The sequence below is a fragment of the Adelges cooleyi genome, unplaced genomic scaffold, assembly GCF_023614345.1.
Source record: "Adelges cooleyi isolate 19-005CV unplaced genomic scaffold, UGA_ACOO_1.1 ACOO_flye_CR_arks_rails_tigmint_CR_PRNA_21, whole genome shotgun sequence".
Classification (NCBI taxonomy): domain Eukaryota; kingdom Metazoa; phylum Arthropoda; class Insecta; order Hemiptera; family Adelgidae; genus Adelges; species Adelges cooleyi.
In genome coordinates this window covers 5,378,105-5,390,328 of record NW_026095871.1, presented here as the reverse complement: position 1 = coordinate 5,390,328, position 12,224 = coordinate 5,378,105, and the positions used below count along the sequence as shown (strand labels likewise).

The following is a 12,224-nucleotide window of genomic DNA, read 5'->3' as shown; positions in this document are numbered from 1 at the left end:
TATTGTCAGTTTTTCGTCTATAAAAGTTTTGCATTTTTCATCGATCGCAGTACTAACCGAGTCAGCAAAAACAGTACAAGACAGACGCGTTTCACAGTTGTGAACTGTGTATTGTTCAAACAGGTTGGCTACAAAACGATTGGATCGATTCAATATTTCGAATATTGAAAGTATCCTGATTCGTTCAGGTTCGTCTGTAGAGGTACCAAGTAGATCACCGCTGTTAAAATATAATTTAGAAGCTAAAATCGCATCAATGACTTTGCGGGTGGTATGTGTGTACGGCCATTCCAAATTCGGCGATAAAATAGCAGCTAATGATTCGTCAAACATGTCTGCTATAGATGTTATGGACTTATTAATGATATCAAAACACTCATTCTTTAGGGTCGTCCAAACCTGCGATTCGTTTATGTTCGACTCCAACAGCTGACGACACTGCGATATTATGAAATCGTTGAACATGAAATGTTTAATAGCGACATATGACATTTCACAACTGTAATGTTTTACTATTTGCAAAGTTGACGTCATTTCAAAATGCTCCTCCGATGTATTGTAATAATGCATATCGCTTAGATCAACGATTTTCGTATAGTCATATTGTAAAAATCCTACTTCTTCATATTCATAGTCGCACAAGTATTCGTTAATCTTTATTAATTTTTTTATGTAAAATTCCATAGCAGTTAATTGGCTCGTGAAGTCTTCTAACAATTTGGGTAATTTCTGCTTGTCAATAGTTTGGTCTAAAGAATGATCTCGTATAAAACCGCGTACATCATAGTCATCAAATAATGGATCATTAAATCTATAACTACTGGGTTTGTATATTCTATCGTATAAAATTTTTTTTAACGTTTCTTGTGAGAACCCGGGAAAATTGAATTTCTCCAATACGTCGATGGCTCGGTTGATGAGCGCCTCTATCGATGGACTCATAGTCGAACCCTGTTCAGTTGAATACTTTTTGATTTTGTTTACCGAGTACAATATAAATGAACTTATACTTTGAAACACAATTGTATGGAATTTCGTAACTAATTCGGGACAGCTAGTGTGCATCAACCAATAGTGAATATCTCCGATTTCAATGCGTCGTATATGATATCTTACAAACATAGTGCTCAAGGTGACATCTTCTTTGTTCGAATCTAACTGAGCGTATATGAAATTAGTCAAGGTTACATATTCCGAATCGAACATTTCTCGTTTGAAATCCGTTTGGGGTAAGTACAATTTGCGCAGCGATTTGTCGTCATAATCTTTATTTTTTGCTTTGAATAGGTTCTCTTCGAATGAACAATTGAAAACCGCAAAAGCTTCAATGGCATTTCGCACGTACAAATTCAGTGTGAGAAATTCACTGACGAATCTTTTGTTGAAGTTTTTCGGATCGGTGAAAAGACTGTAATGCGATTTGTCAATTTCGATGTTGTCTATGAACAAATTAACCGCCATTATCGCGTTTAACAAATGTTTGTTAACAGGCGAACCGAATTTTTCCGAATAATTAAATAACGTGGTCAACATTCCGATAACGACGCTTTCCCGTAACGTTTTTAATTTTAATTTTATTTTTTTGTAACATTGCACTAAGCTTGAAGCGTTTTTTAAATTTATCCTTTCGGATTCATCGCCTACTTTTGAACTCCGGAACTCATGGCAATTTCCAATTTTCGATTCTATCTTTTGTAGCAAATGAATTATGTTCTTCGAAAACAAACAACTCAACGCAATAAACGACATGTCGGTTATGACTTTAAAATCACCGCTCTCAACTTTGTCGTTTATGATGTCTGAACCGAACATTTTACTGATCGACGTGATCCTCTTGTTTTTCCATATGTCCACATCCATCAGAATTTCCAAACCCGATATTTGACTCAGTTCATCGTCGCCCGTGGCTTTCCGTTTTACCGATTCAGTAATAAGCGGTATTGAGAAGAAGCACAATAACGTTATTACCTGATTTTTCGATGCCATTTCAAATTTTTTTTTCCAGATGAAATGTTGTATTTGTGCTGATGTGTTAAAATATTTTATCCACGTATTAAGCTGTACCGCACAAATGAACAAGACCGGGTTACTTGTTGTTGCGTTCTAAAGATATTTTTTCAAACATCTGTACCAATAAGTAGAATAATATGTATTTCAAAACATGTTATTCGATTCGCCAGCACTGCGTTTAAGCAAGAAAACATAATAGCAACCTACTTCTATGTACATAACTAGTGTACAACGTTAAAACTTGTGTGTTTGTATAGTTATATTGTACATGTTTAATACAGGTCATACTAGTTGTGCTATATGGTACTTTTTGAACGTAAAATGGATATTTTTTTAAAAAAATATTTCCCTTGTTTTTAAATTCTATTTATATCTAATTAATACCCTATTTAAGAAACATTTTTTTTTGTTTTTTTGTGTGCGGACATAATAAAAACACATCACAAATTTTTTCCTAATAATATAATAAAACAAATTTCCCGAAGTTGGGCATTTTATTTTGTTTCACAGATAATTCTTAATTAAACAGATAAAAAAATAACAATTCTTAAAAACTATCAAACTGAGTCTTGATAAATCTCTAAAAAAAAAAATTTAACCAAAGCCAATGGAACTGTGTAGTATAGCGGCTACTGTTACAAGTAGGTATAGTATTTTTATTGGCAAGCACCAATGTCCGAGTCACAGTCCGAAGGTATACTTCAAATGGAAATATAATATTTTGTACTTTTTGGTAAGCACAGCGCCATCTGTCGCATAGTTATTGGAATAGCGAATGAAACGTTGTGTTTGTTCCGGTTTTAGCCACTACGTTACACAGCAATCGTTACAGGCATTACAGAATTGAATTATTATATTAGCATTAAAGTTTTATAAAAAAAATAAACCCCCAAGAGTAAAAGGTAATTAAAAAAAAAACAATGCATGTCTCAATTGCCAATTTAGAACATTTATATAATTTAAAAATAAAATGTATTTTAGTTGATCCTATGCAGATTTGTATGCTCTTTCAGAAAACACCAGAAGCAAATTTATTGATCTAATCTGAGAAAGAATCGTTTAAAGATTTTTTTTTTTTGAAGTTGGTTTAAAAGCAAAAGATAGTTTGCAACATTATCTCCTATACGGAATGATGCACTCTTAACGTAAGACACGCATATCCTTTCGAAGATAATTACATTTGTTTAGTTTTCCTTTTTGGATACGTTTTAGTAAAATTAAAATTTGTATCTTTTTTTGTAAATTCTATCCACTTTTGAAACTTAAACGGTAACGTATCCACTTATTTTGTCAACATTTATTGTAGAAATATTTGAGACAGATGTGATTTTATGGCATTTTGGTGTTCAATCAAAGGAATTGGCTCGTTTAGCTGTTTCGCTTTAAACACCCGGAGGCTTTTAAAATAAGCCTTTCGAAGGTAAAGTGGCGTAAGTCAGGTTCAAAACAAATTTAACACATAAGTGAATATTAAAAAAAAAAAAAATCTCGGTTCGAAGTGCACTATCGAAAAACGATTTGTTTGAACAAATTTCACTTTGCGCTGCACGTAAACACTTGAAGCACTTAAACGCGACCTTTGGCGTCGATACGGCGGCCATTGTGAAGCTTTAAAAGGAATAATTGTATTTTTTGCAAATGCATCGTACAGTGTGTTGGCGATGGAGTCACATTCATTCAAAAGTCACCACACCGTTTGTGTACTTAAGGCCAGACGGCGCTATATCTAAGGTGCACGTCTCTGACCGGTGTCAAACAAACCCAGTGCTTAAGCACACCACATCAGATGATACACGTTCAGGACAAGACACTTATTTCCTATTGAAATACCAAATTGAAATTTTGTTGTACGCCCGTTTGGAGACGCTAATTTAGTGTTTTACTACAATATTTAACAATATTGAAATTTTCAATTTTTCTTCCTAGAGCTCTATAAACGCTTAGACGGTAACACAATACATGTTCACCGGATTAACAGTTTATGACATTACACTGTAAGACAATTTCTGAAAGAGGAGCTATCAAGAAGAAGTATCAACTCAATGCCACAAAGATACATGTGTGGCATTGTCGGTCGATAAACGTTGTGGCAATGCGATTTACCTGCATGCACATTACACATAAAACAATAATAATATTATAGTCCGCCGAACAAGTGCGGCAGCACCACTCGTTTGTGCACTGGACCAACCGCATTGCAGGTTATCTCTATGAGTTTTTTGTATCGCTTTAGAGAAGCGCACTCTGCAAGGGATTTTAGAACACTAGGTATGTCTTTTTAGGAAAGGGTGGCGTTTTTAACGACATAATAAACACTCGACCGACGGATCAGTGTTACTATATAAGACTCTATAGGGGCCAAAGCTAAAAGCGAATTTACTACCAATTAAGGGCGAAAACACACAAAAAAAAAAAACACTAGCTATTGCCTGTTTACACGATAGTAATAATAATAATGATTTAAAAATTCTATACCAAAAATAGCATCTCTGCTCTGCATCGAAGCTAAAAATGTATACAAATATTATTACAGAGGCGGACAATATACCAACACACGAAAAATTCAACTAATTTACTATTTAATTTGCCTTTCTTCTCTGTAAATTCATTGGCACTAGAATTCAAAATTTTCTTATATTTACTGGTTTTATATATTTTCTAAATGTAGACTATATTAGGTTATAAAAAATAATATTTTCAAACATAATTGCTCGAAAAAAAGGCACTTGGAAACTATTTAGATAATAATATTTTCAACAATTATTATAATATTCAAATTTGAAATTATTTTCATAACTTTTACTCAACTGATAACGTGTTACCCAGAACATCAATTATTTACATAACGTTTTTCTTCGAATGATGCACAACTCTGCCAACGGTATTATATTTTTAAGTGATTCGCACGTCCATTGTTATTTCAGGTCGTTCAGATTTTCTATTCAGACAACATCTCAGATCTGTCTGCGATAATAGTTAAAAATATATAATCTCTATGTTTACTAATCAAAATACGGTTTTCTTAATATCAAAATAATCTAGCTGAGGAGTAATCGTTATAAGATACAAAAATAAAAAACTCAAAAATACTGGACAAGTGTATAAATTATATAATAAATACACAATATTAATACAACGTACACGTACATATATGTACATAAAATTGAATACAAGCTACAATACATAAAATACGTTTTTAAAAAAGAAAAAAGGATTTTTTTTTTTAAATACAAACAATAATAGTAATACAAAACACTAAGTAATAGTTTTTTAGGCGAGAAATGCAGTGGCGATTTTGTGCTCGAAGTGAGTTACGGCGTGCAGCACGAGTTAGATTTTTAAAAAAAAATTTTTTTTTTTTTGTGCTGACCCGGCTGGGCCCGTCGCCGTCGGTCGGCCGCTTACCTCGGATCGGCGTTACGTTTCCGGCGCGGTCTCCTGTCCGTGCACAGGCCGGAACCAGTGACGACGCGGACGTTCATCAACCGGACGGCGGCGTCGAACGCGGTTCATCGGCCACCTGCAGCCAGACGCAGCTCTGTGGCCGGCCGCGATCACGTCCGTCGACGGTCGTCCCGTGGCCGTTGCATCCTCGACGCGCGTAGACGGTTGTATCGTTGTTGTATTGGACACCACCCGACGGTCGCGTACGACGTCGACGGCGGCGGCCACGGTGTACCGTAGTACCGCCGCCGGGATGATCGATTCGGAGCGCAAGCGTCGCGTCGCCCCTTTGCGTGAGCAGTGTACGCCGCGCTGCACCGCGTTCTCCGTGGCGTCTGGACCGCTGGCCGCCAACACTCGACGAGAGCCGCGCGGGACCGTGCGTGTAACCACTCGGTTATCCGACTTTCGCGTTCTCCAAACGCGGACGGCGCACTGATGACGGTTACACGTCCCCGGGAAATCCGCTACCGCGTGTCCGAGTGTGTGTACCGAGCGCGTGTGGGTGCGCGCACCCAACGTTAACCGGCCAACGTTAAATCGGCGCACCAACGCAGCGTATCGTTCGATTGGCAATATCAAATTCGACCATTTATATATATATATTTTTTTATTTTTAGGGGTTTTCCCGCGCAGTCATCTCGCTTGGCTTTCTTATAATAGTATCTATAAATTCTTATATTTAAGTTTCAGTGTTCAATTATAAAAAATTTAAACTTCAAGAGGGGAGGAAGGGTAGTCTAGTCAGGCTCCCTCCTAAAACATTCGTGTAGTTGGTGAATTTCACACGAGTTCGTGTAATTGATCGAGAGCTCTAGGTTCTACGAGACCTTGCAAACGGATCAGCAGCGACAGATCTGAATTGTGCTTACCCTTAACTCGCTCCGGTTAAAACGCATCAATAAGAAAGTTACAAGACCGTAAACAGTACATCACCGCATAGACGACATCTGATAAGTACATTAACGGCCGCGACCGCGTGTAATACAGACAAGGCGATCAGTCAGCTATAAGCCTGCCCTTGTCTCCAACAGTTAAACGCGAAACTCTTTAGTTTAGTTGGATTGTTCGTCGAGATTTAAGAATTACACACATACATACATACATACAGGGTGTCTTTTTTCATGCCCGAAGCCTTATCGTTTTTAAAACTTAAAATATACATAAAAATTAAGAATAACTTGCTGGTAAAGTTCACTGGTCGATAACCAATTACTTTTAAAATTAATCAAGTTTAAAAGGAACTACCCAAGACTAGTTTATCGACCAGACTACATTTTCATCAAGTTATTCTTAATTTCAAAAATTTTAAAACTTTATCATTTAAGTTTAAAACGTTGATAGAACTCTGAAAAACACTAAAAAAAGGTAAATAATTAGTAATTTTTGTTGTGTATTATTGTAAAATAACATAAGCAATAAGTGACCACTTGAACACAACGTACACTGCGGCTTGTCCTTTATTTGGTCGTTTGTCTCTCCTGAAACATTTGAAAAAGTGGGCTTGTCTGATTTGTTCTGTTCTAAAAATACAGATTTAATTTTCCGAAGAATTTTTAAAACATTTAAACAGCAACGTAGTGGTAAGTTTTTTGGAAAAAGTCGGACGTTTTTAAAATGTTATCGCTAACGAAGGCATGTCAATTTGAACAAATACGGCAAAATACAAGTAACAGGTTCCTTCTAAGATGCACACATTTATATAATATTGATATGAGCGTAATTGTGCCATCTCTATTTCCACTTGAAAGGAAATTTTTTTTATTCACATATGCTAATTAATTAGCCAAGTGTACACTAGCATTTATTAAGGCGAATTGTATAGGCAATTTTTCACTAAAACTTAACATTAAGCTTGTATTCTTGTATGTATAATATTGCATGTATCCTTAGGAACAGTACGTTTGAAGTAGAATAAGTTGTTTTCGACCAAAAATACACAGGTGTGGAGGCCCCTTAAAGCCTAAAGGTATACATATTGTTTAAAACACAATATGTTCTCAACTTTGCGTTAAAACCACAATAAAACCAAGGCTGTTTTCTTTTTACAAACAAAATGTGTATGTTCGTGTAGTATTGTTCAGGTAAATATAATATGCGAGAATATACTGTTATACCGTGTTAAGCGTTTTTAAAAATATTAGGAAACAACATCCAACAGAGGTTACACAAGTGCTAACGTTATGCACTAGATATGTACATATAAGTAGGTTGTTATCATGTTTTCTAGCTTAAACGCAATGCTGGTAATTCAAATAACATATTTTAACATACTTATTTTATTTATTGGTACAGATGTTTGAATAAAATATTTAACCGACCTAACCAAGTAACTGATCGGTCTTGTTCATTTATGCGGCTACAGCCTAATACGATAACAAATATTTTAACACATCAGCAATAGTACAACATTATACAGGAAATAAACTATTGAAATGACATCGATGAATCAGGTAATAACGTTATTGTGCTTCTTCTTAATACCACTTATTACTGAATCGGTAAAACGAAAAGCCAATGGCGTCGAAGAATTAAGTCAAATACCGGGATTTGACATTCTGAAGAGTGTAAACATTTGGATAAACAACGGGATCACGTCGATCAGTAAAATGTACGGTCCACAAATCATTAACGAGGAAATTGAAAGCGGCGACATTAAAATAATATTCGACATGTCGTTCATTGCGATGGGTTGTTTGTACTCGGAGAACACAATTCATTTGCTACAAATGGTAGAAATGAAAATTGAAAAATGTCAATGGATCCGGAGTTCGATAACAGGCGGTAAATCCGATAGGATAAATTTTAAAAACGCTTCGAGGTTAATACAATGTTTCCAACAATTAATAATACAATTGAAATCGTTAGGGGCAAACGTCGTTATCAGAAAGTTGACCACGTTATTTAATTATTCGGAAAAATTCGATTCGCCGGCTAACAAACATTTGTTGAACGCGATACTGGCGGTTCATCTATTCATAAACAATAGCGAAATTGACAGTTCGCATTACAGGCTTTCCACCGATCCGAATAAATTCAATGAACGATTCGTCAGCGAATTTCACACTGTAAATTTGTACGTGCGAAACGCCATTGAAGCTTTTGCGATTTTCAATTGTCCATTCGAAGACAGCCCATTCAAAACGAACAAAAAAGATTATGACGTCAAATCGCTGCGCAAATTGTACTTACCTGAAACGCATTTTAAACGAGAAATGTTCGATTCGAAAAAACTTCTCTTGAACAATGTCATATTCGCTCAGTTAAACTCCAACATAGAAGATTTCGAATTAAGTTTTATGCCTGTAAGATGTAATATACAATGCAGTAGGATCGGAGAGATTCACTATTATATGATGCACGAAAGCTGTCCCGAAATAGTAATGAAATTTCAGACAATAGTGTTTCAAAGCATAAGCTCATTAATATTGTACTCCATAAGAAAAATTAACAAGTTATTAACTAGACAGAGACAGACTATGAGTCCATCTACAGAAGCACTGATCGACGGAGCCATCGACCTGTTAGCGAAGTTCAATTTTCCTGGATTCACCCATACGACCGTAAGGAAATTGTCTTATGATATATTATATAAACCACGTTATTATGAATTGAAAGATGAAGAATTCATAGATCATGACGTCAAAGCCTTACTAAGAGAATTTTACGAAATTAACATAGCGGATTTAACCAGTTTGTTAGAATACTTCACGATTCAGTTAACAGCTATGGAAGATAACATAATAGATGCAATCGTGATAAACGAATACTTATGCGACTATGACTATGAAGAAGTAGGGTTTTTACAATATGACTGTACGAAAATTGATAAAATAAACCCATGTGATTTTTCATCAGCGGACGATCATTTAGACATAAAGTTAACTTTGCAGTTTACAAAAAACTACAGTTGTGAATTCTCGTATGTCGCTATCAAACATTTCATGTTTAACGATTTCATAATATCGCAGTGTCGTCAGCTGTTGAAGTCGCACCAAAACGATATGCAGGGTTGGGCGACCCTAAAGAATGAGTGTTTTACTGTCATAAACAAATCCTTAACATCTATAGGGGACACGTTTAGCGAATCGTTAGCTCATATGTTATCACCACATTTGAACTGGCCGTACACACATACAAACCGCAAAGTAGTTGACGCGATAATAGCTGCCAAACTATATTTTAACAGTGGTGATTTACTCGGCAGCTGTAAAGACGAACCAGTAAACATAAACAGTATACTTTCAAAATTCGAAACATTTCAGCGATCCAATCGTTTTATAGTCAACCTGTTTGAAAAATACATAATTCACAACTGTGTAACTTGTTTTTCTCGCATTGATATTACTGAATCGATTAGTACCGCGGTAAATGAAGAATGCAAAACCCTAATAGACGAAAAACTAACCATGCCAATTGTAGAATGCGTAAGTAATTTAATCGACGAAAATTATAAAAACCTTCCAAATTTCGAAACCGAAATCGATTTAAATACAACTTTAACCATTGAAAATTTGTTATTGAACGTTATATTTGACAAGTCTATGATCAGTAATAACAGTTTATCAATGCTGCACGCCATCAATGTTTATTGGGAAGGCGATTGGAGAAAATTGGAAGAAATTCGCGATTTGGCCAAAAACATCAACCCAAAATACCTGTTCATCTATCAAGTGACCATGATAAAATCAATTTTTTTTATGGCCTATGAACATATGAAAATAATTGTTCGAACTAGTACGGACAGCGGTAATTTATTAATTTATCGTGACAACTTGGGCAGTATGTTGAATGAATTAGATTCATTAAGCTGTGTATATTTTCCAGAAAGAATAACCGAGCTGTATAAAAGGATTGTTGAATATTTTTGTAGGTTTATCGATGAAGGTACCAACGCAAGTGGATTTGTTCGTTTAATCGAAGCAGAACAATCTTATTTGGGGCTAAAGAAGGATGTAAGAATGAATGAACTACACCGAACGTTGAAACGACGGAAACTTGCAAGGACATCTAAAGAAACGGACGTAGAGATGAGTAAATCGTCTGGTAATGAAACGAATACCGGAAACGTTGCTGGTGAAAAAAACGTAGACAAATTAATGAAGTATTTGGCCGATGTTAAAGAAATTTGGACCAACCTGACAAATGTCGCAAAGGTGTCAGCTTTAAGGAAAGTTTTTGACGTTAAGATTCAATAGTTGATAATTCAAAAAAATTAAGTGAAGAATGTTCAGCACTGGGTAAAACTGGATTAAATTAATAATTAATTGTTAATGTTCTATAATAATAATAAGAAAAAACAGTATGATTGTTGAGTCCATACCGGTTATTGTATATTATATCGAATTTTCTGTTTAAACTAACATCTCTTGTGATAATATTATTAATCAATTACATTTGTACGCTATTTGACTTACAGAGAGTAATTTTTTTATCATGAGCCAGTCAATATCTCACTGAGTTTATTTAATTATTTAATTATTTGTTTTCATACTGTTGTTATATAATGTGATCTCAATATTACCCAAATTATTATGTTCCTAACCCCCTCCACAACTAGTTTTTTTTATAGCATTTTTTGAAACTTAAGTGGTAACGTATATATTTTTTAAATTAAGAATATTTCACTAAAAATGTTGACTGGTTGATAACCAGTTTTGGATTATTATTTTTAAAGTTACAACAGTTTAAAAGTTAGGACGGGAGGGGAAGTGCGGTTGGGAAATGCGCGCAGATAAAAATAATACTACACTGCACCTTTTCTTCTGCCCTAAACTTGAAACTTCAAAAATACTTATCCAAAACTGGTTATCGACCAGTCAAAATTTTTAGTAGAATATTCTTAATTTTAAAAGTGTAAAAAATATTTACGTTACCATTTAAGTTTCAAAAGTTGCTTTCGAAAAAACTAGTTTAGGAGGCGGGTAGAAACGTAATAATTTATGAAAAATTGAGATCACATATAAAAACACTATGAAAATAAATAATTCAATAATTATATAAACTCAAGTGAAATATTGACTGGCTCATGATAAAAAAAATCACCCTGATTAGTGTTTAAATAAATGATTTAGCTATAAATACACATGCTTTGTTTTTAAGTTATTTTTGAAGATATCAGTTTTCTTTTTAAAGACAAAATGTGTATACTCGTGTTCTAGTGTTCGGGTAAACATAACAATAACAGGACAATACACTGTTATACCGTGTATAGCGTTTTAAAATATTAGGTGACAATATTAAACCATGGCTTATGAATTTTATTATGAGTTATTTTCAATGTATCAATTCTTCAAATCCAAAGTTTGTTTAGTGCTGATCTTATTAAAATCCATATCGACGCGGAAATCGAGGACACACATTTTATTTATTGCGTTTGGGTCGAAAGGGTCGAGTGCACACTCTGCATTACTATTTTCCGCACATAAACCTATGAGTGAACGACATTATTTATAAGTAAGGTTCGAAATTCAAAAAAAAAATAGCAATAAAAATAATAATGTTTATTGACGGAAATGTATTCTACCTTACAATATAATTTTCAGTGTATTACAATAATAGTATAATATATAAACTATACAGAAAAAAAGAAAATACAATTTGAGAAATTATCAAGAAACAAATTGAAGAGATATAATTTTTTTTTTAAATTTAAGTAGGGTAATATAATTAACATTGTAGTATAAATTACTTCAGTGAGAATATCTGTATAAATTATAACGGGAATCAATGTTTAATCAAAATGAATAATGAGAAATATATGTAATCAG

The 12,224-nt window shown here is 34.4% G+C and overlaps 1 protein-coding gene across 11 annotated transcripts in view; it reads right to left on the bottom strand.

Annotated features, from left to right (window-relative positions):
• LOC126834942 (potassium voltage-gated channel protein Shaker) overlaps positions 1 to 12,224 on the bottom strand; it is a 107,071-nt gene that overhangs the window by 62,068 nt on the left and 32,779 nt on the right. The window contains exon 1 of one of the 11 annotated variants that reach the window (XM_050567183.1): positions 5,416 to 5,770. The exons of the other annotated variants lie outside the window; for them this stretch is intronic. Within the exon in view, the coding sequence (XP_050423140.1) occupies positions 5,416 to 5,492 (77 nt within the window). The 5' untranslated portion in view covers positions 5,493 to 5,770. Of the gene's footprint in view, positions 1 to 5,415; positions 5,771 to 12,224 lie in introns of those variants that run through there. 11 annotated transcript variants of the gene reach the window in all.